Source organism: Salvelinus fontinalis, chromosome 6 (genome assembly GCF_029448725.1).
Source record: "Salvelinus fontinalis isolate EN_2023a chromosome 6, ASM2944872v1, whole genome shotgun sequence".
NCBI classification, from domain to species: Eukaryota; Metazoa; Chordata; class Actinopteri; order Salmoniformes; family Salmonidae; genus Salvelinus; species Salvelinus fontinalis.
The window spans coordinates 29,009,742-29,037,697 of record NC_074670.1 but is presented as its reverse complement, the minus strand read 5'-3'; the positions used below and the strand labels follow the sequence as shown (position 1 = coordinate 29,037,697).

The 27,956-nt window shown below is 44.5% G+C and overlaps 1 protein-coding gene across 1 annotated transcript in view; it reads left to right on the top strand.

Annotated features, from left to right (window-relative positions):
* The window catches only part of LOC129857578 (dynein axonemal heavy chain 5-like), a 65,278-nt gene extending 40,939 nt beyond the window's left edge, over positions 1-24,339 (top strand). The window contains exons 46-79 of the mRNA XM_055925985.1: positions 923-1,065; positions 4,318-4,452; positions 4,709-4,831; positions 4,999-5,212; positions 5,487-5,710; positions 6,189-6,387; positions 6,622-6,794; positions 7,093-7,223; positions 7,564-7,717; positions 7,857-8,124; positions 8,275-8,506; positions 8,839-8,953; positions 11,361-11,537; positions 12,110-12,313; positions 12,549-12,728; positions 12,884-13,021; positions 13,117-13,252; positions 13,495-13,811; positions 14,013-14,168; positions 14,831-15,013; positions 15,436-15,679; positions 17,634-17,748; positions 18,025-18,215; positions 18,353-18,474; positions 18,776-18,925; positions 19,125-19,370; positions 19,781-20,000; positions 20,388-20,593; positions 20,729-20,932; positions 21,209-21,424; positions 21,790-22,002; positions 22,097-22,249; positions 22,415-22,646; positions 22,910-24,339. Coding sequence (XP_055781960.1) covers positions 923-1,065; positions 4,318-4,452; positions 4,709-4,831; positions 4,999-5,212; positions 5,487-5,710; positions 6,189-6,387; positions 6,622-6,794; positions 7,093-7,223; positions 7,564-7,717; positions 7,857-8,124; positions 8,275-8,506; positions 8,839-8,953; positions 11,361-11,537; positions 12,110-12,313; positions 12,549-12,728; positions 12,884-13,021; positions 13,117-13,252; positions 13,495-13,811; positions 14,013-14,168; positions 14,831-15,013; positions 15,436-15,679; positions 17,634-17,748; positions 18,025-18,215; positions 18,353-18,474; positions 18,776-18,925; positions 19,125-19,370; positions 19,781-20,000; positions 20,388-20,593; positions 20,729-20,932; positions 21,209-21,424; positions 21,790-22,002; positions 22,097-22,249; positions 22,415-22,646; positions 22,910-23,061 — 6,266 coding nt within the window. The 3' untranslated portion in view covers positions 23,062-24,339. The remainder of the gene's footprint in view (positions 1-922; positions 1,066-4,317; positions 4,453-4,708; positions 4,832-4,998; positions 5,213-5,486; positions 5,711-6,188; positions 6,388-6,621; positions 6,795-7,092; positions 7,224-7,563; positions 7,718-7,856; positions 8,125-8,274; positions 8,507-8,838; positions 8,954-11,360; positions 11,538-12,109; positions 12,314-12,548; positions 12,729-12,883; positions 13,022-13,116; positions 13,253-13,494; positions 13,812-14,012; positions 14,169-14,830; positions 15,014-15,435; positions 15,680-17,633; positions 17,749-18,024; positions 18,216-18,352; positions 18,475-18,775; positions 18,926-19,124; positions 19,371-19,780; positions 20,001-20,387; positions 20,594-20,728; positions 20,933-21,208; positions 21,425-21,789; positions 22,003-22,096; positions 22,250-22,414; positions 22,647-22,909) is intronic.
* The last annotated feature ends 3,617 nt before the right edge of the window (positions 24,340-27,956 follow it).

Genomic DNA, 27,956 nt, shown 5'->3' with positions numbered 1-27,956 from the left:
ATTTGAATCCACAGAGATACTGTGATGAGATCCTGAGGCCCATTGTCATGCCATTCATCCACCGCCATCACCTCATGTTTCAGCATGATAATGCACGGCCCCATGTCGCAAGGATCTGTACACAATTCCTTGAAGCTGAAACTGTCCCAGTTCTTCCATGGCCTGCATACTCACCAGACATGTCAACCATTGAGCATGTTTGGGATGCTCTGGATCGATGTGTACAACAGCGTGTTCCAGTTCCTGCCAATATCCAGCAACTTCGCACAGCCATTGAAGATGAGTGGGACAACATTCCACAGGCCAAAATCAACAGCCTGATTGACTCTATGCGAATGAGATATGTCGTGCCACATCTGCTCACACCAGATACTGACTGGTTTTCTTATCCACACCCCTCCTTTTTTTTTAAAGGTATCTGTTACCAACAGATGTATATCTGTATTCCCAGTGATGTGAAATTAGTACTTAATTTATTTATTTCAAATTACTGATTTCCTTATATGAACTGCAACTCAGGAAAATCTTTGAAAATGTTGCATGTTGTGTTTATATTTTTGTTCAGTGTAGATCATAAGTTCATATTGATCTTTCACAGTGCTCTTGCTCAATTAAAAATATCACCATCAGATCTCTCATTAAACCATCGATATGCGTTAAATTGACCTGCACAGCTGATGTTGGAGTTACCTTAGTCCTGCTTGCTACCAGTCTTTCATGATATGTTCACCCTCCGGTGGGTATTATCATCAGAAAAATGTTGTCCTTTTTGAGCATAATAAGGGTAATTTATCTATTTGACAGTCATTCTGTACAAGTGAACGAAAGTATTTCCAGCTGAGGACATCGTGGATGGTGTTCATGTTGCTCGTATTATTTGTTTTTCAATGACTTATTCTTGTATGTCCTCCTGTGTGTGCAGGTCAGTGGATCCACTGGAACACACGGGTAGAGGAGTACGTCTACCCATCAGACCTCACCCCAGAGTACGGATCCATCCTGGTCCCCAACGTAGACAATGTCCGCACTGACTTCCTCATCCAGACCATCGCCAAACAGGGCAAGGTGGGTGTCCATATTCACAAAGGGTCTCTGAGTAGTAGTACTGATCTAGGATCAAGTCCCCTTTGTACAATATATATACAAAAGTATGTGGACACCCCTTCAAATTAGTGGCAATTTCAGCCACACCCATTGTTTGACAGGTGTATAAAATTGAACACACAGCCATGACATCTCCATAGACAAACATTGGCAGTGAAATGGCCTTACGGAAGAGCTCAGTGACTTTCAACGTGGCACCGCCATAGCATGCCACCTTTCCAACAAGTCAGTTCGTCAAATTTCTGCCCCGGTCAACTGTAAGTGCTGTTATTGTGAAATGGAAACATCATGGAGCAACAACGGCTCAGCCACGAAGTGGTAGGCCCCACAAGCTCACAGAACTGGACCGCTGCGTGCTGAAGCGTGTAGCTTGTAAAGATTGTCTGTCCTTTGTTGCAACACTCACTACCAAGTTCCAAACTGCCTCTGGAACCAATGTCAGCACAATAACTGTTCGTCGGGAACTTCATGAAATGGTATTCCAAGGCCGAGCAGCCGAACACAAGCCAAGCGTCGGCTGGAGTGGTGTAAAGCTCGCCGCCAGTGGACGGACACTAATCTGGGTTTGGCCGAATGCATAGTGCCAACTGTAAAGTTTGGTGGAGGAGGATTTATGGTCTGAGGCTGTTTTTCATGGTTCGGGTTCAGCCCCTTAGTTCCAATGAAGGGAAATGTTAACGCTACAGCATACAATGACATTCTAGACGATTCTGTGCTTCCAACTTTGTGGCAAAAGTTTGTGGAAGGCTCTTTCCTGTTTCAGCATGACAATGCCCTCGTGCACAAAGCAACCATACAGAAATGGTTTGTTGAGATCGGTGTTGAAGAACTTGACTGGGCTACATGGAGTCCTGACCTCAACCCCATGGATCACCTTTGGGATGAATTGGAATGCCGACTGCAAGCCAGGCCAAATCGCCCAACATCAGTGCCCAACCTCACTAATGCTCTTGTAGCTGCAGCAATGTTCCAACTTCAAGTGGAAAGCCTTCCCAGAAGAGTGGAGGCTGTTATAGCAGCAAAGGGGGACCAACTCCATATTAATGCCAATGGTTTTGGAATGAAATGTTCAATGAGCAGGTGTCCACATACTTTTGGTCATGTAGTGTATATGTAACGGATGTGAAATGGCTAGCTAGTTAGCGGGTACGCGCTAGTAGCATTTCAATCAGTTACGTTACTTGCTCTGAGACTTAAGTAGTGTTGCCCCTTGCTCTGCAAGGGCCGTGGCCTTTGTGGAGCGATGGGTAACGATGCTTCGTGGGCGACCGTTATTGATGTGTGCAGAAGGTCCCTGGTTCGCGCCCGTGTCGGGGCGAGGGGACGGTTTAATGTTATACTTTTACATTGATGCTGTTGACCCGGATCACTGGTTGCTGCGGAAAAAGGAGGAGGTTGAAAGGGGGGTGAGTGTAACGGATGTGAAATGGCTAGCTAGTTAGCGGGTACGCGCTAGTAGCATTTCAATCAGTTACGTTACTTGCTCTGAGACTTAAGTAGTGTTGCCCCTTGCTCTGCAAGGGCCGTGTCGGGGCGAGAGGACGGTTTAAAGTTATACTGTTACATATATACAGTGCATTCAGAAAGTATTCAGACCCCTTACCCTTTTCCACATTTTGTTACGTTACAGCCTTATTCTAAAATGTATTAAATGTATTGTTTTCCTCATCAATCTACACACAATACCCCATAATGACAAAGCAAAAAGAGGTTTTTCGATTTTTTTTTACCAATGTATTAAAACAATAAAACAGAAATACCTTATTTACATAAGTATTCAGACCTTTTGCTATGAGACTCGAAATTGAGCTCAAGTGCATCTTGTTTCCATTTATCATCCTTGAGAGTTTTCTACAACTTGATTGGAGTCCACCTGTGGTAAGTTAAATTGATTGGACATGATTTGGAAAGGCACACATCTGTTTATATAAGGTCCCACAAAAACCAAGCCATGAGGTCGAAGGAATTGTCCGTAGAGCTCAGAGACAGGATTGTGTCAAGGCACAGGTCTGGGGAAGGAACCCAAAAAATGTCTGCAGCATTGAAGGTCCCCAAGAACACAGTGGCCGCCATCATTCTTAAATGGAAAAGTTTGGAACCGCCAAGAACTTCCAAGAGCTGGCTTCCCGGCCAAACTGAGCAATCAGGGGAGAAGGCCCTTGGTCAGGGAGGTGACCAAGAACCCAATGGTCACTGACAGAGCTCCAGAGTTCCTCTGTGGAGATGGGAGAACCTTCTAGAAGGACAACCATCTCGGCAGCACTCCACCAATCAGGCCTTTATGGTAGAGTGGCCAGACGGAAGCCACTCTTCAGTAAAAGGCACATGACAGCCCGCTTGGAGTTTGCCAAAAGGCATCTAAAGGACTCTGACCATGAGAAACAAGATTTTCTGGTCTGATTAAACCAAGATTGAACTCTGGCAACATCTCTACGGTAAAGCATCGTGCTTGCAGCATCATGCTGTTGGGATGTTTTTCACCGGCAGGGACTGGGAGACTAGTCAGGATCAATGGAAAGATGAACGGAGCAAAGTACAGAGATCCTGGAACAAAAACCTGTTCCAGAATGCTCAGGACCTCAGACCCTAAGCACACAGCCAAAACAACGCAGGCGTGGCTTCGGGACAAGTCTCTGAATGTCCTTGAGTGGCCCAGCCAGAGCCTGGACTTGAACCCGATCGATCATCTTTGGAGAGACTTGAAAATTGCCGTGCAGCGACGCTCCCATCCAACCTGACAGAGCTTGAGAGAATCTGCAGAGAAGAATGGGAGAAACTCCACAAATACAGATGTGCCAAGCTTGTAGCGTCATACCCAAGAAGACTCAAGGCTGTAATCACTGCCAAAGGTGCTTCAACAAAGTGCTGAGTAAAGGGTCTGAATACTTAAAGTAAATGTAATATTTCAGTTTTCATTTTTAATACATTTGCAAAAAAAATTGTTTTAACTGTTTTGCTTTGTTTTTATGGGGTATTGGGTCCATTTTAGAATAAGGCTGTAACGTAACAAAATGTGGAACAAGTGAAGGGGTCTGAATACTTTCCGAATTTACTGTTTATTCTTATTATAATCTAAACTGATCCTATATCAGCAATCTTGTTCTGAGTGGGGACGTATTGTTAATTAGGCTTGTATGTGGAGGATAAATTACTCCCTAGCCATGTGATCATGGTCAGATCCTCAAGAGTAATCCCTTCCTCGTTTTGTCGCAGGCTGTGTTGTTGATCGGAGAGCAAGGCACAGCCAAGACCGTCATCATCAAGGGATACATGTCAAAGTACGACCCCGAAACTCACATGGCCAAGAGTCTCAACTTCTCCTCCGCCACAACTCCACTCATGTTCCAGGTATTACACCTACAAAACAACACCACACACTTCCTGCTCTTTACTCTAACTTTTCAAGTTTTAGATGGGTAGGACTTTCTAAGATCAGTTGTGAATGAATGAAAATGTTTTCCAGTCACTTGTCAGAAAGTTTATCTGACTACTTCAGGTCTATGCGCCATTTATTTACAGTAACAATACTTCAAATGTGTGTTTTGTTCCTTTATCCACTGTCTGTAAAGATGAAACACTCAACCCAATCTTTCTTTCTTTCCAGCGGACTGTGGAAAGCTATGTGGACAAGCGGATGGGCACCACCTACGGCCCTCCTGCAGGGAAGAAGATGTCCGTCTTTGTGGACGACATCAACATGCCAGTCATCAACGAATGGGGAGATCAGGTCGGACTCAAACTCAGCACTCATTAAATCACCATAGCGAAAGCTCAAAATTTTTAATTTTCCCATTTGTTTTCCTGGGAAACCTTACCATATGAAATTGCAATTCGAGAGTGTACAGCTTATTCTGCCTTTTTACCTAATTTCCTAATTTGCTCACCCCATTTTAGGTCACCAATGAGATAGTCCGCCAGCTGTTGGAACAGAATGGGTTCTTCAATCTGGAGAAGCCGGGGGAGTTCACCAATATAGTGGACATCCAGTTCCTGGCAGCGATGATCCACCCAGGGGGAGGCTGCAACGACATCCCACAGAGACTGAAGAGGCAGTTCTCCATCTTCAACTGCACCCTGCCCTCCAACGCATCCATCGACAAGATATTTGGTGGGTTTGGCTCCTTCATTAAAAACTCTGGAATTGCATCTGTGTGGAGACTCTGACCATGTAATTTGAGTTACCTGTACTACTTCTCATCCATTGACACTGGGCTTGTTTGAATTTTGACTATATTAGATATCTATATATACATATATAATTACACCATTATATATATCTCTCAATAAAAACACAATTTTCTTTAACTTATTTACCGCAATGCTTCACCCACCTTCACGTCGTCAACCCCTTTTCCCCTCACCTCATTTCTTTCCCTGACCAGGAGTCATCGGGACAGGACACTACTGTGCCCGGCGAGGCTTCACAGAAGAGGTGCGTGGAACTGTGGCCAAGCTGGTGCCGCTGACCCGTCGGCTGTGGCAAATGACCAAGGTCAAGATGCTGCCCACTCCGGCCAAGTTCCACTACATCTTCAACCTCAGAGACTTGTCCAGAGTCTGGCAGGGCATGCTCAACCCAACGGCTGAGTTGGTCAACTCTCTTACTGTGAGTCCATTAAAACTTCTAAAGAGAATTTCCGGTAACACTTTATTTGGACAGTCCATCTGTAGATGCTCTACAGACTATCAGTAACATTTCAACTATCAACTAACCCTAAACTTAACCTTTACCCTAACCCTTATTCTAAACCTAACCCTTACTGTAACCTTAGCAAGCAGCTGCTTATCAACAGATAGTTTGTTGATAGTATGACATGCTCTACAGATGGACTATCCGGACTATCCAAATAAAGTGTGACTGAATTTCCTCTTGAAAGACATTAACATAATCAATCAATCAGTCAATCCAATACAACTAGAGGAATAAATATCAAAAGGTTTCTCACTGGATCCAAAGGTCTGAATGAACTTCTGTCCTAAGTTACAGTAAGATTCTAGACATTTAATCAGCAGTCGTTCTGTGAATGTAGACTTTACATTTCCATGAGATAAAGTTTGTTTTATTTTGACCCTGTATGTTGTAGGTGTTGCTTCAGCTGTGGAAGCATGAGTGTAAGCGTGTGATCGCAGACCGGTTCACCATGCCAGAAGATGTAGCCTGGTTCGACAGGACCCTGGCCAAGCTAGTAGAGGAGGAGCTAGGAGAGGAAGAGAGGGCTGTGGTCGACTTCGGAGTAGACGGCTACTTTGTTGACTTCCTAAGAGATGCTCCTGAAGCTACAGGTATAGCCAGAGTTTAAAGCTGATTTTTCAGGTTATGTGAATAAATACAATAATTATATTATAATGATATTACATGAATATATACAATAATAAATACAAAATAAATGTTTTATTTAAATTCAAAGTGCTTCAATATTGCCAAACCAAGAAAAACTAGCTGCATGCTACATTAGCAGAGTTGGATCATTTGAATGAATAATCTGGCATTGACAATGACTCCATTTTTCCCACCAGGTGAGGAGCCAGAGGATACAGACTTTGAGATGCCCAAGGTGTATGAGCCCATCGAGTCGCTTGAGAGCCTAATGGACAGGCTCAACATGTTCCTTGGCCAGTACAACGAGAGCATCAGAGGAGCTGGCATGGACATGGTGTTCTTCAGAGATGCTATGATACACCTTGTCAAGGTAGAGGGAAACTGTCATTATGTTCCCCTATAGGTGTTCATGAGCAAGTATTACCACCTTTGTCATGCATTATAGTGCATTGTGTATAGATCATAAGGTATTTTAAAACATGCTTAAATCACATTACAAAGAGGGTGTTCATAAAAAGTATGACTAAACATTCACATTGGAAGCTTTTGAAAGGCTTAGCTATCTTAAAGTCAGTCCCCAATGAGTGTACACATCAAATCACTTGATATAAGAACGGAAACGGTCTCTCCCACTCTAACACTCCGCCTGTCTGTCTGTCTGTCTGTAGATCTCCAGGATCATCCGCACCGCCAGAGGGAATGCCCTTCTGGTAGGAGTGGGGGGATCAGGCAAGCAGAGCCTGACTAAACTGGCTTCCTTCATCGCCGGATACAAGACCTTTCAGATCACACTAACACGGTACAGACACACCCTCCAATGTCTATACTAGCATACTACTACATACTTCATACTAAGTAGTATGCTCGGAAGGGCATTGGAACAGACACACGGTCTCATAGAGTCCCTCTACAACTGTAACAGGCGTTTATCATGTATTGAACGTGGCCATGCAGTTCTGTTGTCCTCCTGTAGATGGTAGCTTTGCTTACATTTCTGCAATTTGTCTTTCCTCGATTCCTCACGTCCCCTCGCCTCCTTCTCGAAACGCATTGGAGGAATGGAGGAAATACTCATTGTGAAAAATATGTATTTTCACACCTTCGCTATCACCTGTAACATCCCTGTGTTCTGTCCTCAGTTCGTACAACACTGCTAACCTGATGGAGGATCTGAAGGGTCTGTACAGGACAGCAGGCCAGCAGGGAAGAGGCATCAGCTTCATCTTCACTGATAACGAGATCAAGGACGAGTCTTTCCTGGAGTACATGAATAATGTGTTATCATCAGGAGAGGTCTGCACATTGATCACATGAACACATGTAAAACATTAGAGCATTTTCAAGAAATTGTGTCAATCTGTGTTTGAGAAAAAAACATCGCACTCCATTATAACTTGGATAACTGTTGTTGTATATTGTGCTGATTTCTCAGGTGTCAAACTTGTTTGCTCGAGACGAAATTGACGAGATCATCAGTGACCTCACACCAGTCATGAAAAGAGAGTTTCCTCGGCGACCACCGACCAATGAGAATCTCCATGACTACTTTATGAGCAGGGTCAGACAGAACCTACACGTGGTTCTCTGCTTCTCTCCTGTTGGGGAAAAGTTCCGGAACAGAGCCCTGAAGTTCCCTGCCCTCATCTCCGGCTGCACCATGGACTGGTTCAGCCGCTGGCCCAAAGATGCTCTGATCGCAGGTGTGTGTGTGTGTGTGTGTATGTGTGTCCGCTGATGTCCATTTGTGGGTAAGCATGTGTTTTCGTCTATGTATGCCCACATGCAGTATAAATGTACACTGCACACTTTAATAGTGATTTGCTTCAATCTCCAATCTGTTTACTCTCCAGTGTCAGAGCACTTCCTGTCCACCTATGACATCGACTGTTCGACCGTGGTGAAGGGGGAGGTGGTGCAGTGTATGGGCTCCTTCCAGGACGGCGTGGCAGAGAAGTGTGTAGATTACTTCCAGAGGTACCGCCGCGCCACGCATGTCACTCCCAAGTCCTACCTCTCCTTCATCCAGGGATACAAGACCATCTATACGGAGAAGCACTCCGAGGTGCAGACACTGGCACACAGGTAATTACAGTACTTCCTTACTCTCTTAATGCTCTTCGTTCCTATGTGGAACATGCGGCTTCACAGTACACCATGGTCTAATGGTAGATGTTATTCACAGCATTTATCTATCGTAATGCTGTGTGTCTATCACATGATTTAATATAATACTAGTATTATATAGTATTCTATATACCAATATATGGTGTACACTGTGCTATATCATTCTCTTAATATTCTGCCTTTTAGTCATAGTTTACTCATTAATATGTGTTCAAGAAAGATTAGACTGAACTTACCTGGTATACTTGTATAATACAATGATTGCTGATCCCATTCTGTTTCCCCATCAGGATGAACACAGGTCTTCAGAAGCTGAGGGAGGCCTCTGTGTCTGTAGCATTACTCAGCAAAGAGCTGGAGGTCAAAGAGAAGGAGCTGCAGATCGCCAACGAGAAGGCAGACATGGTGTGTGTGTGTGTGTGTTTGGTGTATGCTACTCCTCTATCTCTTGTTTCCCAGCAACAGACTTACCAAATACCAATACCAGAACTTTGAAGTGTACATATACTGAACAAAAATATAAACGCAACATTCAAAGGTTTTACCAAGTTACAGTTCATATAAGGACATTTGTCAATTTGGAGGGCATTGGTCGCCAGGCCCACCCACTGGGGAGCCAGGCCCAGCCAAATCAGTTTTTCCCAACAAAAAGGCTTTATTACAGACAGAAATAGTCCTCAACACCCCCACCCCCTTAGACATCCCGCAGGTGAAGAAGCTGGATGTGGAGGTCCTGGGCTGGCGTGGTTAAGATTGTGAAGCCACTTGGACGTACTGCCTAATTCTCTAAAAGGCAGCTTATGTAGAGAAATTAACATTAAATTATCTGGCAACAGCTCTGGTGGACATTCCTGCAGTCAGCATGCCAATTGGACACTCCCTCAAAACTTGAGACATTGGTGGCATTGTGTTGTATGACAAAACTGCACGTTTTAATATCAAATCAAATGTATTTATATAGCCCTTCTTACATCAGCTGATATCTCAAAGTGCTGTACAGAAACCCAGCCTAAAACCCCAAACAGCAAACAATGCAGATGTAGAAGCACAGTGGCTAGGAAAAACTTCCATGAAAGGCCAGAACCTAGGAAGAACCAGAGAGGAACCAGGCTCTGAGGGGTGGCCAGTCCTCTTCTGGCTGTGCCGGGTGGAGATTATAACAGAACATGGCCAAGATGTTCAAATGTTCATAAATGACCAGCATGGTCAAATAAGAATAATCACAGTAGTTGTCGAGGGTGCAACAGGTCAGCACCTCAGGATTAAATTTCAGTTGGCTTTTCATAGCCGATCATTGAGAGTATCTCTACCGCTCCTGCTGTCTCTAGAGAGTTGAAAACAGCAGGTCTGGGACAGGTAGCACGTCTGGTGAACAGGTCAGGGTTCCATAGCCGCAGGCAGAACAGTTGAAACTGGAGCAGCAGCACGACCAGGTGGACTGGGGACAGCAAGGAGTCATCATGCCAGGTAGCCCTGAGGCATGGTCCTAGGGCTCAGGTCCTCCAAGAGAGAGAAAGAGAGCGAGAATTAGAGAGAGCATACTTAAATTCACACAGGACACCGGATAAGACAGGAGAAATACTCCAGATATAACAGACTAACCCTAGCCCCCCGACACAAACTACTGCAGCATAAATACTGGAGGCTGAGACAGGAGGGGTCAGGAGACACTGTGGCCCCATCTGATGATACCCCCGGACAGGGCCAAACAGGCAAAATATAACCCCACCCACTTTGCCAAAGCACAGCCCACACACCACTAGAGGGATAACTTCAACCACCAACTTACCATCCTGAGACATGGCCGAGTATAGCCCACAAAGATCTCCGCCACGGCACAACCCAATTAAGGGGCGCCAACCCAGACAGGAAGACCACGTCAGTGACTCAACTCACTCAAGTGACGCACCCCTCCTAGGGACGGCATGGAAGAGCACCAGTAAGCCAGAGACTCAGCCCCTGTAATAGAGTTAGAGGCAGAGAATCCCAGTGGAGAGAGGGGAACCGGCCAGGCAGAGACAGCAAGGGTGGTTCGTTGCTCCAGTGCCTTTCCATTCACCTTCACACTCCTGGGCCAGACTACACTCAATCATAGGACCTACTGAAGAGATTAGTCTTCAATAAAGACTTAAAGGTTGAGACCGATGCGTCTCTCACATGGGTAGGCAGACCATTCCATAAAAATGGAGATCTATAGGAGAAAGCCCTGCCTCCAGCTGTTTGCTTAGAAATTCTAGGGACAATTAGGAAGCCTGCGTCTTGTGACCATAGCGTACGTGTAGGTATGTACGGCAAGACCAAATCGGAAAGATAGGTAGGAGCAAGCCCATGTAATGCTTTGTAGGTTAGCAGTAAAACCTTGAAATCAGCCCTTGCCTTAACAGGAAGCCAGTGTAGGGAGGCTAGCACTGGAGTAATATGATCAAATTTTTTGGTTCTAGTCAGGATTCTAGCAGCCGTATTTAGCTCTAACCTAAGTTTATTTAGTACTTTATCTGGTTAGCCGGAAAGTAGAGCCTTTTATTGTCCCCAGCACAAGGTGCACCTGTTTGATCATTCTGTTTAATCAGCTTCTTGGAATGCCACACCTGTCAGGTGGATGGATTAACTTGGCAAAGGAGAAATGTTCACTAACATAGATTTAAAAAAATGTGTGCTCAAAAGTTGAGAGAAATTATAAAAAAATTAATCAACTTTATTTCAGCTCATAAAACATGGGACCAACACTCTTCATATTGCATATTAACTGTTGCTTTATGCAAAAGATGCACCTCACTTCCTGTCTCTCTTGTGATGGTTTGTTGTGTCTCAGGTGTTGAAGGTGGTGACAGTGAAGGCCCAGGCAGCAGAGAAGGTCAAGTTGGAGGTCCAGAAGGTCAAAGATAAGGCTCAGGCCATAGTGGACAGCATCTCTGCTGACAAGGCCTTCGCTGAGGAGAAGCTGGAGGCTGCCAAGCCAGCCCTGGAGGAGGCTGAGAGTGCACTACAGGTCTGTTGGGGGGGGGGGGGGGGGGGGGGGGGGGGGGGGGAGGGGTCTGGGGGGTGTGAGTGGGTGACAAGGGGGTTATTCTGAGCGTGTTTGGTGTGTCCCTCTCTGACCATGGATGCATTTGATTAAGCTGGAATTTACACTTTTGAGACAATTCCATTGGTTCCATTGTACCCCAAAAAACAGAATCAGTTTTGACAAATGTATTTGACCCAAGTCTTGTCCTTCAACATCAGGGGTGGGCAACATACGAGCCCAGTCGCCCAGGAGAGGTTGGAGAAAAAAACATGTTTTATGACTATCTTGGGTTAAAAAACACTCCAGGTCACTCTTGACTGTCAAACTATATAGAAAGTATGTAAAAAATATAATGGACCTATATGTTTTAAAATAACTGCCCTTTTTCTATGCCGCAAATTGCCCTCCGCTGAATTTTGAAATCCTGACGTGACCCGCGAGTTGAAATGATTGCCCACCCCTGCTCAATGTGGTAGTTCTCTCAGGTGAGAATATTTAATGAACACTCCCTCAGTTACTCATGTAGTTGTATTCCTTCCTCATGTATTCATCAGACCATCAAGCCGTCGGACATTGCCACGGTGCGGACCCTGGGTCGGCCTCCCCACCTCATCATGAGGATCATGGACTGTGTTCTGCTGCTGTTCCAGAGGAGGGTGAACACGGTGAAGATCGACCCGGAGAAGAACTGCACCATGCCCTCCTGGCAGGAGTCCCTCAAACTCATGACTGCTGGGAACTTCCTGGGCAGTCTGCAGGTAGGAAACAGATGGCCAGTATCTAAGTAATATTACTTAGATAAGCAAATAAAGTATTACAGTGTGCAGGTACAACGTCTACATCCTGTAATATTACTACACTGTGCATTTCTACAGTAACATACTACACTATAGACACTGCACTACAGGCACATATGACCAGGAAATCAACTTCAGTGGTGATGCAATGGCAGCTTGCTTTGAGATCTCCGGCTCTGTTGTCTCTCTCTAACAGCAATTCCCCAAAGACAGTATCAATGAGGAGATGGTGGAGCTACTGCTGCCCTACTTTGACATGCCAGACTACACCCTGGAGACGGCCAAGCGCGTGTGTGGAAACGTGGCTGGTCTGGCCTCCTGGACCAAAGCCATGGCCACCTTCTTCTCCATCAACAAGGAGGTGCTCCCATTAAAGGTGGGCCTAACCCAGGGGGTGTTGTGTAACACCACCCGCCTCTCTGATAACCTTTGACATGTGTACCACAAACTTGCTAATTGATTTCTTGTTTCCAGTACATTTTGTTGTCCCTGAGTGTCCAGTTAATATTGGATACTGTACTTACCTCTTAGGCTAACCTGGCAGTGCAGCAGAACCGGTTGGCCATAGCCAACATAGACCTGCAGACGGCCCAGGCAGAGCTGGATGACAAGCAGGCAGAGCTGGATGTGGTCCAAGCAGAGTATGAGAAGGCCATGCTGGAGAAACAGGTACTGAACACCTCTTGTCTCAATGCCTTAGATTAAAAAATAAATACAAATATTCTGTTAAAAATATATATTCTCTCTCTGCCTCTCTCTCTCAGACTCTGTTGGAGGATGCTGAACGCTGCAGACACAAGATGCAGACGGCCTCCAGCCTCATCAGTGGTCTGGCTGGAGAGAAGGAGCGCTGGACAGAGCAGAGCAAAGAGTTTGCCGCCCAGACCAAGCGCCTTGTAGGTGGGTTCATTCAACCCTTTTTCTCCGCCTTTTTTACAGTAAAAACAGGGCGAACTTTCCCAAAAGCTTCATATGACCTTTTGTCCATTGTCTACAATTCTCAAAATCGTATTTTTTGGGGGAGATGCTCCGGGTGCTTCTGTACCATATTTTTCAATGCGTATTAGTATTTTATCTGTAGTTATGCTATACAGTAGGATGGAGGCGTGAACCAACCTATGTGTGCTTACTTCCTGGTTCAGGTGACGTCTTATTGGCCACAGCCTTTCTGTCCTACTCCGGCCCCTTCAACCAGGAGTTTCGGAACCTTCTCCTGACCGACTGGCAGAGGGAGATGAAGACCAGACACATCCCGTTCGGGAACAACCTCAACCTGACCGAGATGCTGATCGACGCACCTACGGTCAGCGAGTGGAACCTTCAGGGCCTGCCCAACGATGACCTGTCCATCCAGAACGGGATCATCATCACCAAGGCCTCACGCTTCCCTCTCCTCATAGACCCTCAGACCCAGGGCAAGATCTGGATAAAAAATAAAGAATCCAAGAATGAGCTGCAGGTTGGACTGCATTCATTTTCACACTATTCTCTCCCATAACTATGCCCTCCCATTGTCCAGCCGATAGATTTTGTATGTTTCTGAACAGCGCTTACACTAGGCTTAGGCCTAACTAACCTTTGGATCTGTCAGATCTTCCTTCTTGGTAAAAAAACTATGTGGTATGCTGTGTCAGTAATGAGACATTTCTGTGGTTCCCAGATCACTTCCCTGAACCACAAGTACTTCAGGAACCACCTGGAGGACAGCCTGTCTCTGGGGCGCCCCCTACTGATCGAGGACGTAGGGGAAGAGCTGGACCCGGCACTGGACAACGTACTGGAGAAAAACTTCATCAAGACGGGCTCCACTTATAAGGTATGTACTATTATCCTAACCACATTATCAATCATCACATTATCAACTGAAACACATTATCGTTATGGGGTTATTATCTCTGGGGCTATTCTCTCTAATATAATACATAGAGAGCAAAATGTGTCCAAATGTTGTTATTGTCATAACCTTGTTCGGTTCAATGTTCTCTACCTATATAGTACTCTAAATACCCCAGTTCATAAGAATACAATATAAAACTCGCTGACACAATTCAAACCAATGAGGGTTCAAAACTTTAAAGCCAATTATCTCTGAATCATCTTTTTGCAGATAGGACCTTGTAGTCCCAAGCTCTCGACATTCATGTGGCCTATGTGCTATATTTACTCTTATAACAGTTACTGTGGGCAAACATTTGCTTGGTACGTTTTTCTGGTTGCAAACGACGTCACGGAAATATGTCATAATCCCATTCAGCAGGATTGAAGGTTTTGGAACGTTCAGATAGAAATAGGCTACAAAGATCAAACATGCCTCTCTGACATGTAAAATGAGGAATCACATCAGCTCTATTCATGGCATTTCTATCTGCAACGTTCAAGAACTCCCTTTATAACTGTCTTTCTCCCTTCATAACTGTCTTTCTCCCTTCATGACTGTCTTTCTCCCTTCATGACTATCTTTCTCTCTTCCTGCACCAGGTGAAAGTGGGAGACAAGGAGGTGGATGTGATGGGGGGGTTCCGTCTTTATGTGACGACCAAGCTCCCCAACCCAGCGTACACCCCAGAGATCAGCGCCCGCACCTCCATCATAGACTTCACTGTCACCATGAGGGGTCTGGAGGACCAGCTGCTGGGACGGGTCATCCTCACTGAGAAACAGGTCAGGAACCACGTCCAATCATATGCTTATGAAATCATGGATAAAAACATTTGAATGTATCAATAAAAGGTCATTTTGTTGTACTTGTTTAATAGTGACCCTTTATTAGAATTGTACATAATGACCGTGACCACCCATTTTGAAATGCACTGAATCAAATGAACACAGAGAGCATGAACCCAGCCAGGTCTGTATGCAGAGAAGTGTTAAAAGACCTGAAAAATGACCCCCAAAATCATTGTCTGTCTGAATGGTGTGCCTGTTTATCTCTTGCTGTTGGTCTGAATTTTCTTGTTCTGAGCTGTGTCTGACCGGTGTTTCTGCCTGTTGGAGAAGGAGCGTACAGACCTGCTGGAGGATGTGACGGCCAACAAGAACATTATTGTCTGAACAGTGCTCTTATCTATCCCTGGTATATCTAGGAGTTGGAGAAGGAGCGCACAGACCTGCTGGAAGATGTGACGGCCAACAAGAGGAAGATGAAAGAGCTGGAGGACAACCTGCTGTATCGTCTGACCTCTACCCAGGGTTCCCTGGTGGACGACGAGAGTCTCATCATCGTCCTGGGCAACACCAAGCGCACCGCCGAGGACGTCACACAGAAACTACAGATCTCAGCCGAGACCGAGATCCAGATCAACACCGCTAGAGAGGAGTACAGACCTGGTGAGTTGGTTGTACTGTGGTTAGGGTAGAGTTATTCTCGGTACAGACCTGGTGAGTTGGTTGTACTGTGGTTAGGGTAGAGGTATTCTCGGTACAGACCTGGTGAGTTGGTTGTACTGTGGTTAGGGTAGAGTTATTCTCAGTACAGACCTGGTGAGTTGGTTGTACTGTGGTTAGGGTAGAGTTATTCTCAGTACAGACCTGGTGAGTTGGTTGTACTGTGGTTAGGGTAGAGTTATTCTCAGTACAGACCTGGTGAGTTGGTTGTACTGTGGTTAGGGTAGAGTTATTCTCAGTACAGACCTGGTGAGTTGGTTGTACTGTGGTTAGGGTAGAGTTATTCTCAGTACAGACCTGGTGAGTTGGTTGTACTGTGGTTAGGGTAGAGTTATTCTCAGTACAGACCTGGTGAGTTGGTTGTACTGTGGTTGGGGTAGAGTTATTCTCAGTACAGACCTGGTGAGTTGGTTGTACTGTGGTTAGGGTAGAGTTATTCTCGGTGCAGACCTGGTGAGTTGGTTGTACTGTGGTTAGGGTAGAGTTATTCTCAGTACAGACCTGGTGAGTTGGTTGTACTGTGGTTAGGGTAGAGTTATTCTCAGTACAGACCTGGTGAGTTGGTTGTACTGTGGTTAGGGTAGAGTTATTCTCAGTACAGACCTGGTGAGTTGGTTGTACTGTGGTTAGGGTAGAGTTATTCTCAGTACAGACCTGGTGAGTTGGTTGTACTGTGGTTAGGGTAGAGTTATTCTCAGTACAGACCTGGTGAGTTGGTTGTACTGTGGTTAGGGTAGAGTTATTCTCAGTACAGACCTGGTGAGTTGGTTGTACTGTGGTTAGGGTAGAGTTATTCTCGGTACAGACCTGGTGAGTTGGTTGTACTGTGGTTAGGGTAGAGTTATTCTCAGTACAGACCTGGTGAGTTGGTTGTACTGTGGTTAGGGTAGATTTATTCTCGGTACAGACCTGGTGAGTTGGTTGTACTGTGGTTAGGGTAGAGTTATTCTCAGTACAGACCTGGTGAGTTGGTTGTACTGTGGTTAAGGTAGAGTTATTCTCGGTGCAGACCTGGTGAGTTGGTTGTACTGTGGTTAGGGTAGAGTTATTCTCGGTACAGACCTGGTGAGTTGGTTGTACTGTGGTTAGGGTAGAGTTATTCTCAGTACAGACCTGGTGAGTTGGTTGTACTGTGGTTAGGGTAGAGTTATTCTCGGTGCAGACCTGGTGAGTTGGTTGTACTGTGGTTAGGGTAGAGTTATTCTCAGTACAGACCTGGTGAGTTGGTTGTACTGTGGTTAGGGTAGAGTTATTCTCGGTGCAGACCTGGTGAGTTGGTTGTACTGTGGTTAGGGTAGAGTTATTCTCAGTACAGACCTGGTGAGTTGGTTGTACTGTGGTTAGGGTAGAGTTATTCTCAGTACAGACCTGGTGAGTTGGTTGTACTGTGGTTGGGGTAGAGTTATTCTCAGTACAGACCTGGTGAGTTGGTTGTACTGTGGTTAGGGTAGAGTTATTCTCGGTGCAGACCTGGTGAGTTGGTTGTACTGTGGTTAGGGTAGAGTTATTCTCAGTACAGACCTGGTGAGTTGGTTGTACTGTGGTTAGGGTAGAGTTATTCTCGGTACAGACCTGGTGAGTTGGTTGTACTGTGGTTAGGGTAGAGTTATTCTCGGTACAGACCTGGTGAGTTGGGTGGGTTGTATTGTACCAGTTTGTTTTAGGGTAAGGATCAAAACATTTTGGACTCTTTTTTGATTGGCTGACCAACCAATCACAGTGCTCTGCTGGATAGCAACTGGCACTAACCACCTTGTGTTGACTGTTCTTCAGGAGCAATCTGTTCCTCACACTTTTCCAGTGGCAAGTTTGTTTGAGCAGAAATGGATGTATGATAATATAGAATGAGCGTTGTCTGTCACTCGCTGTCAGCCTGTGTGTTATTGTGCTGTTACAGTGGCCACCAGAGGCAGCATCCTGTACTTCCTCATCACTGAGATGTCCATGGTTAACGTCATGTACCAAACGTCACTACGACAGTTCTTGGGAATCTTTGACCTCTCTCTGTCCAGGTACAGTAGCAATACACTTTTTCTCATACTGAATAACATATATTTGTATTTATGTATTTCATTTGAATTGTTGGTCCTCAGATGTGGTTCACTCATTTTATGTAAACATTGAATGATTAGTGAATTGATAAGTTACACTGGGGGATTTGTGGTTTTGCATAACCTTTTGTGTAGTTGTAGGAGTCGCCTGTTTCTTGAAGTATAATATCTGAAACGATAGCAACAGTTATATTTTAATATTAACATAATAACCATCACACTATGCCTTCTGTACAGATCAACCAAAAGTCCAATTACCAGCAAGCGAATAGCGAACGTAATTGAGCACATGACCTTTGAGGTGCACAAGTACGCAGCCAGGGGTCTGTATGAGGAGCACAAATTCCTGTTTACCCTCCTGCTGACGCTGAAGATCGACATGCAGAGTAACCGCGTGAAACACGCCGAGTTCCTCACCCTCATTAAAGGTGTGAAACAAACTCCGGCCTCCAATTAATTCCACCAATCTGTAGTCCACAGTTACTGAAATGTTGAATAGCAAAATGTTGTTCATTGCTCACAGACCATTGACTTGGAAAGAACATCCTCTGTCTGTCCTCTGCAGGAGGTGCCTCTCTGGATCTGAAGGCTTGCCCCCATAAGCCTGCCAAGTGGATCTTAGACATGACTTGGCTCAATCTGGTGGAGCTCAGTAAACTGTGGCAGTTCTCTAATATCCTTAATCAGGTGTGTTCCCCATGCGGTGCTTTCTTACACTGCTACTTCATGTTGTCCAACTCTCTAATACCCTCCCTCAATAAGTCTGTTTAAATGGCCCCCTAAAAAAGTCTGTTTAAATGGCCCCCTAAATAAGTCTGTTTCATGGCCCCCAAAATAAGTATGTTTCATGGCCCCCTCACCCTGGTAAACCCCCCTATTCATTGTAGTGCTCCTCTGATTACAGTGCTCCTTTTACTCCTCTAAGCTCTGTCACATATGGCATTGAACAAGTCATTGTACTGAGCTGTGTGTGTGTCTGTGTGTCCAGATCTGTCGTAATGAGAAGCAGTGGAAGGCATGGTTTGATAAGGAGGCCCCTGAGGAGGAGGTGATCCCTAATGCATATGACCAGAGCCTGGACTGTTTCCACCGCCTGCTGCTCATACGCTCCTGGTGCCCAGACAGGACCATCGCACAGGTACACCGGTAACTCTCATTGAATGATTAAGTAATTAATCAATCAATCAATCCAAAACATAATCCTTTATGAAATGTCTACTCTTTTTGGTATTTTCATCAAAGCTTTGGACTGAGTTTTAGAGAGTATTTCTACTGCATATTTCTTGAATCTAGTAGCAGGTGACTTTTTAACTAATGCTTTACCTGTTATCCTCCAGGCCCGTAAGTACATCATGGACTCGATGGGAGAGAAGTATGCAGAGGGATTGATCCTGGACCTAGAGAAGACGTGGGAGGAGTCAGACCCCCGGACACCGCTCATCTGCTTCCTGTCCATGGGCTCAGACCCCACCGACTCCATCATGGTCCTGGGGAAGAGGCTGAAGATAGAGACGCGCTATGTCTCCATGGGCCAGGGACAGGAAGTCCACGCACGCAAGCTGCTCCAGCAGACCCTGGCCAACGTGAGTCCTGAACACAGCATTACAGTACACACTCACTGGACTCCTAACAGGCAAGTTAGAATTATCCTCGGCCACAGGCTATTGCGCTTAGTGAGGAAGTCTGGGGAGTGAAACTAACTTATTAGGAATCAGCTTTCTGCCATGAATTGTGGTCCATGTCATCTCATTTGTAATCAAATTGGGAATTCAAAATGCGATAGGGATGGAATATGAATTGAAATTGAACCAATGTGTTAATGAAAATGAATGTGATTGATTTATATTAAAAATGAAATGGACTAACACCACATGCATCTCCCTCACATTATTAATTGAATTACATAAGGACATTAGTAATGAATCACTCTCGCAATATGGACAATTAACTATGTATTATATTATTTTGTATTTTATCCCGAATGCACACACAGGGTGGCTGGGCCTTGCTCCAGAACTGCCACCTGGGCCTGGACTTTATGGATGAGCTGATGGATACTGTGACAGAGACAGACACCGTCCATGAGACCTTCCGCCTGTGGATTACTACAGAGGTCCACAAACACTTCCCCATCACACTGCTGCAGATGTCCAACAAGTTCACTAATGAGCCTCCACAGGGACTGAAGGCAGGGCTGAAGAGGACTTATGGAGGTGGGTCACACCACGGTTCACACATACATATGCATGCATGTGTACGCACCTACACAAACACACACATTCACCCCCGTTTCTTCCGGTTAACCCTAAACCACAACCCTACCCTTAACACTTAATCTAGCTTCATGTCCAAATCCTGGTTCAACCCTAGCCTCAACCACAACCCTAATCGTAACCCCAGCATCATGTCCACATCCCAGTTCAACCCTAACCCTAGATTCACGTCCATTTCCCGGTTCAACCTTAGTCTCAACCACAACCCTAATCCTAACCCTAGCTTCATGGCCATATCCCAGTTCAACCCTAACCCTAGATTCACGTCCATATCACGGTTCAACCTTAGCCTTAATCCTAACCCTAGCTTCTTGTTTGTTGCCCCAGGCATTAACCAGGACCTGCTGGATGTCAGTAACATGGTCCAGTGGAGGCCCATGCTGTATGGGGTGGTGTTCCTCCACTCTACGGTCCAGGAGAGGCGTAAATATGGCCCCCTGGGCTGGAACATCCCCTACGAGTTCAACCAGGCTGACTTCAACGCCACTGTGCAGTTTGTTCAGAACCACCTGGACGACATGGACATCAAGAAGGTAGGTGCAGAGACGAGAAGCTCCTGCTGTAACTAAGTAAAGATCTATCTTTACTTCTACTGTTAGTACTGCTACCTGTCTTCCTATGTAAGATGTGTCTGTTCCTGTGTTGATGGTAGTCTGATGTCTCCCCAGGGTGTATCCTGGAATACAGTGCGCTACATGATCGGGGAGATCCAGTATGGCGGTAGGGTGACAGACGACTATGACAAGCGTCTGCTCAACACCTTCGCCAAGGTCTGGTTCAGTGAAAACATGTTTGGACCTGACTTCAATTTCTACAAAGGCTACAGCATTCCCAAGTGTACCAACGTGGACCAATATCTGACATACATTCAGGTCAGTCCATTTTTCACACTCAAAGTCTCTCCTGCAGTTTACAGTGCTGTGTAACATTATATTGAATTAATGTAGTCAGACTGCATGAAGATGTGTGCTGTATACATTATGTGCAGCATTGAGACATTTGGTAACACTTCCTATGAATACCTTGTTCATAATGCATTATAAGCACTTATAACACCTTATGAGATATCCACAATGCATTACACGGTTTACTGTAGTTTGGTAATGCACAGACATGCAGACTCTAATCCTATGTATTTTCCCCTGCAGGGCCTACCGGCTTACGACACTCCAGAGGTGTTTGGCCTGCACCCCAATGCTGACATAACGTATCAGAGCAAGCTGGCCAAAGATGTCCTGGACACCATCCTGTCCATCCAGCCTAAGGACAGCTCCAGTGGCGGAGGGGAGACCAGGGAGGCCATTGTGGCCAGGCTAGCTGACGACATGCTGGAGAAACTACCTCCAGACTACGTACCGTTTGAAGTGAGTAGCACTGGTCTGGAGTTAGCTAACCCTACTGGAAATAATCACCCATGATTAATACAGTGCTGGCCATTAAAAATATTATTTCCCATAATACCTTGCTGCAGCAAGGTAGATCGTTAAAAAACTCTCACAGGATGACGCCAAGTCATCTAACAATAACCCATGCAATAAAATTAATTTCATGAATATACCCCATAGTGCAATGAGATGCACTTTGAAGGTAATGTTTTACTGCAATACAGGTTTACTTTTTAATGTTCAGAACTGTGTTATGCATTTGCATTCCAATATGTTAAGAATCAAATCAAATCAACATTTATTTAAAGTGTAATTTCACAAGAACGTGTTTTCAATATATCCAGGTGAGAGAGAGGCTCCAGAAGATGGGTCTGCTCCAGCCCATGAACATCTTCCTGCGTCAGGAGATAGACCGCATGCAGAGGGTCATCGTGCTGGTCAGGAACACGCTGACCGACCTCAAACTGGCCATCGACGGCACCATCATCATGAGTGAGAACCTACGGGACGCGCTGGACTGCATGTATGACGCACGCATCCCCTCACGTTGGAAGAAGGTACGTTTATTACTGCCTCTGGGTACACATTTATTCAGTTTTCTACGCATGTATTCCGTGTTATATTTTCTACGCATGTATTCCTTTGTTCTAGGCGTCATGGGCCTCCAGCACTCTAGGGTTCTGGTTTACTGAGTTGCTGGATAGGAACCGTCAGTTCCAGGCGTGGATCTTTGAAGGACGGCCCAACTGTTTCTGGATGACAGGGTTCTTTAACCCACAGGGCTTCCTGACCGCCATGAGACAGGTACAGACGGCACATTCACACATTCTAATGCATTCACAATTGAACATACTTACTGACTTGGCCACTGAGGTTATATTTAGAGGTTGCACACACTACACAGTCATAGTTGATCATGAAGCTACAAAGACAAAGCCAGTCTATGTAACTCTGTTTTTGTGTGTGTAGGAGATCACTCGTGCAAACAAGGGCTGGGCTCTAGACCGTATGGTGCTGTGCAACGAGGTGACCAAGTGGATGAAGGATGACATCACCCAGCCTCCCTCTGAGGGGGTGTATGTGTACGGCCTCTATCTGGAGGGGGCGGGCTGGGACAGGAGGAACTGCAAACTCATCGACTCTAAACCCAAAGTGTTGTTTGAGATGATGCCTGTAGTCAGGATGTATGCTGAAAATAATGGTGAGTACTGTAGTCAGTAGTTACTGTAACTTCCTAGAGACTCATTGAACAGTATCTCATTTAGCTGCGCCTTGTTTTCATCTATACGTTATATGTTGAATATGTCAGTGGGAATGATATAGAACTTTTAGGTCAATAACAATGTGGTCTTCAATGGTTACAGTATGTCAGACCTACTGAATGGACAGCATGCAGTGAAAAAGAAACTAATGTGATCATTGTGTATAAGTAATGGATGTTTATCGTTGCTGTGGTCATTTCAGGTGTCAAGGATGCCCGGTTATACTCCTGTCCCATATATAAGAAGCCTGTAAGGATGGACCTGAATTACATTGCTACTGTGGAACTGAGGACTGCTCCACCGCCTGAGTACTGGATACTACGTGGTGTGGCGCTGCTGTGTGAAGTCAAATAACCCACTTCTATATTGTATAATAAGCCGACATCTTGGAGTGTAGTGTTTCAGTGGTTAAAGGGGCAATCTGCAGTTCAAACAACAACAAAGTTGACACCCCATCATTGTGTTGTTAAACAGCTGAGGGATGTGGCTGGAGAAATGTAACCTTTAAGGATTAAATGAGGGAAGTGTCTTCATTTAGATTATAGTGGCAAGCTTCCGTAATAACAAAGTTGCACCTGTCACTGGGTTGCAGGAATAATAGAAAAATAAAGTTGCACTATCTATACCCCCAATTATTGAACGTCTGAACTATTTTGGGTGTGCGTTTACTTATTTATTTTACTTGAAGGAATAATTCTAAATGTCCTTATTTTTGTACTCACCATAATATGGTTGTTACTAGACCAATATACATTGGTAGATGCTGTATTGCTGCATCTTTGTACTGTACCTGTTAAGAAAATGTTCATATTTCAGTCATTATAGATTTAGAATTCTGAGACAGAATATAAATGTAACATATGAATATAAAAACACAACAAAAGCAGTATAAAAAAGATAAATCAGAATGATTAAAGCAAGAGAGCACCAGCACATCTACACATCAACATGTAGATTATCCCACTGTCTTATCTTCAGCACATCTACACTGTAACGTTCGTCTGGTGGTGTATGAACGGACCAAGGCGCAGCGGGTGTTGAATACATAACGATTTATTACAAACAGACGAAACACTGACAAAACACTAGAACAAACTACAAAACAATAAACAAAGGCAACAGACCTGAAACAAACGAACTTACAATTAGACGAAGGACGCAAGAACAGGAACAGACTACCTAAAACGAACGAACAAACGAAACAGTCCCATGTGGATTACACAGACACAGGAACAATCACCCACAAACAAACAGTGAGAACAACCTACCTTAATATGACTCTCAATCAGAGGAAACGCCAAACACCTGCCTCTAATTGAGAGCCATACCAGGCAACCCATTAACCCAACATAGAAAACACATAACATAGACTACCCACCCAAACTCACGCCCTGACCAATTAAACACATACCAAACAACAGAAAACAGGTCAGGAACGTGACATACACATCAACATGTAGATTATCCCACTGTCTTATCTTCAGCACATCTACACATCAACATGTAGATTATCCCACTGTCTTATCTTCAGCACATCTACACATCAACATGTAGATTATCCCACTGTCTTATCTTCCTAAATATGTTACATAATAAAATTTAAAAAAGACTATTCCAGGCTGTATCACAACCGGCCGTGATTGGGAGTCCCATAGGGCGGCGCACAATTGTCCCAGCGTCGTCCGGGTAAGGGTTTGGCCAGGTTAGTCCGTCATAGTAAATAAGAATTTGTTCTTAACTGAGTTGCCTAGTTAAATAAAGGTTAAATAAAAATGTATGAGAATCTGTGATGTCATCGGCCTCCCCCCTTGCTTGAGGAACAATAGAGAAGCACTAGAGAACAAAAGAGGAAAGGCCCCAGGCTTGGGATCAATTCCATTTAAATTCCAGTTCAGGATGGACGCTGAAATTCCAATTATTTTCAATTAGGAACATTTTGAATTGGAGTTTGGTTTACTTTCTGAATTGACTGGAATTAAAATTGAATTGACCCCAACCCTGAAAGCAACACAAAAACATCTTCCAACTCACATGTACATCCTAAAACATATCCAGTGACCAATAGCACTGATGTGAAAGCTGAAAACACACCTCAAACATGTTAACTTATTACAAGCGCACATAGTAAGATGTTGAAACACAGTTTAAGAGGATTCATTCATTATTAACCTCATGTAAGATGGTTTCTTACTCTGAAAGTAGTCTATGAGCTAGGATAAACACAGTTGCCCCATCACTCCTATTGGTTTTTATCTAGCGGTGTTTAAAGTTAGCTGAAATGTGTGTAGTGGCTGTTTAAAGAAATACGAGACATGGATTACAGTTTTTCCTGGCTCATAGACTAATTACAGGGTAATGAACCATCTGACGTTGTAAAATACCGAAATTATCCTTTAAATGGGTCCCAAAACACAGTCACAACTGTAATAAAATATCCAATTAGTTTAGCTGTCTTCCCAACTGTCCTGCAATCAGATCAGTGAGTCACACATCAACCAGAGAGAAAGGAGGAAGGACAGAGGGGTCTGGTTGCAGTCTCTTGCTCCCCTCCTGCCCCACCCCATCCCTCTGTGGTCCTCTTCTCTCCCCTGTTGGACTCTCATCCTCCTGAATACTGTCCTCCCCCCTCATCCTCCTCTTCCTGAATGCTCTCTTTCCACCGGCCTTCTTTGGCACAGATGTATCAGTGCACGCCTCACCTCTTGGTTACGGATGGTATAGACGACAGGGTAAATGCACCATTAGTAACACAAACAATGTGTTGAGACAAGTGAAGGGGCAGAGTTTGCTCGTGTAGTTGCAGACGGGTAAGACAGTAGATTATTGGCACCAGCTGCAGTAGAAACAGACAGAGGTCGAAGGCTACAGTTCTACGAGCACGGTGGTTGTCTTGTTGGAGGGCCACAACAGCCCTGCGTGCCACATTGTACATACGCACAAAACAGAGGCAAGTAATTCAGAGTGAAAGAGTTGGGGTGATGATGGGAGGGCCATGGAACAGTGCCTCTTGCACAGGACTAAAGCTCACAGATGCTCTCACAATTCTAGGCTCACATAGCAGCCCTGCAGTGGCTCTATTAAATGCACCATGTGTGTCCCATGTTGAGCTGGACCAGTGATTATTACCAACAATGGCACTCAGTACCCAGACTAGCACCAAGGCAAGCCACACATGCCTGGATGTCATTATGCTCAGCTAGTGGATGCTGTAGCAAATGAACACATATCTTTCTATTTCAATGAGGGGCAGAGTCATCTGAACGCTCCAAAGGATGGTACACATAATACTAAAATGTTCCATGCACCACCCCGATAATCACAGTAAGTTGGAGCAGAAGAGAGTGCAAGACAAAGAATGCTGCAATGAAGCTATGCAAAAGACCACATATCAGCTGAAAATGTAACAAAGTGTAGAACGGTGTCACCAATCCAATGAGTAGGTTCATCACCAGAGAGAAGACAAAAATAACGACAAATCTGAAAAATATATATTTTTCCTGAAGCGATGTGCTGGAAAAAACAGGCAGACAGATCCATCATGTCTTGCTCCTCTTGAAATGTTGTCCTGTTCAGAAGGTGAGGTTTAGAGGGAGCATTCAGTACTGTTTTGTTACCATCAAAGCCCCATATACTTACTACCCACCACTGCGACCTGTATGCTCTTGTTGACTGATCCTCGCTACATATCCGTCGCCAAACCCACTGGCTCCAGGTCATCTATAAGTCTTTGCTAGGTAAAGCTCTGCCTATCTCAGCTCACTGGTCACCATTGCAACACCCACCCGTAGCACGCGCTCCAGCAGGTATATTGCACTGCTTACCCCCAAAGCCAACACCTGCCTTGGCCGCCTTTCCTTCCATTTCTCTGCTGCCAATGACTGGAACGAATTGCAAACATCACTGAAGTTGGAGACTTATATCTCCCTCACTAACTTTAAGCGTCTACTGTCAGAGCTGTTTACCGATCTTTGCAGCTGTACACAGCCCATCTGTAAATAGCCCATCCAACCAACCAACTACCTACCTCATCCCCATATTTGTTTTTGTTTTTCTGCTCTTTCTCACACCAGTATTTCTACTTGCACATCCTCATCTGCACATATATCACTCCAGTGTAAATTGCTAAATTGTAATTACTTTGCCACTATTGGCCTATTTATTGCCTTACCTCCTTCATTTGCACACACTGTATACAGATTTTTCTATTGTGTTATTGACTGTAATTTACAAATACTTATTTTCCACCATAATTTGCAAATAAATTCATAAAAAATCCTACAATGTGATTTTCTGGATTTTTCTTTCTCATTTTGTCTGTCGTAGTTGAAGTGTACATATGATGAAAATTACAGGCCTCTCTCATCTTTTTGGTGGGAGAACTTGCACAATTGGTGGCTGACTAAATAATTTTTTGCCCCACTGTACAACCAAAGCATGTGTGTTTAGTGAGTCCGCCAGATCAGAGGCAGTAGGGATGACCAGGGATGTTCGGTTGATAAGTGCGTGAATTTGACTATTTTCCCGTCCTGCTAAGCATTCAAAATATAATGAGTTCTTTTGGGTGTCAAGGAAAATTTATGGAATAAAAAGTAAGGAATGTAGTGAAGCAAAAGTAGTCAAAAATATATATAGTAAAGTAACTTAAGTAGTACTGTACTTTAATACTTTACACCACTGATAATGGACCCCTGGGGCTATCAGAAAATTGCTTTGAAACCATGTCATGAACAGTATACCTAACAGTATTTTGCCTAATGAACTTGATGGAAGAATAGTCAGGGGGACACTTGAAAATGTTCCAGACAGTAATTGGCCTAATGAATGTGATGGGGTTTGTGGCACCTTAACTGTTACAACAAGTGGTCCAAACCTGTTGACAAGGTCACTATAGGTGACTATTGCTGGGTTAAGGCCATTAACCCCTTCCTTTGAGAGAGGCTGTCCGCAGGCTTCTCTATACCAAGTCCCTCATGTGTACACACTTCCAAACCCCCTCAATACAATTCTAAGATTTTAATCTGTATCCAAATTATTGTAATAAAGTTTAGCATATTAATTAATATTAATGGTTGCTTGCTACCCAAATATTTGAACCTTAGGTATTACACTTTAGTACCTTGAGTAGAAAAGGAACATTTTCTTAAGAAAATGTGTGTGCTTGCTATAGTCTACAATAGTGAATAGGAGCAAACACGAATCTCACATACAGAGTATCCATCCATGAGTGTTCTGCTCTCGCTGCATTGACC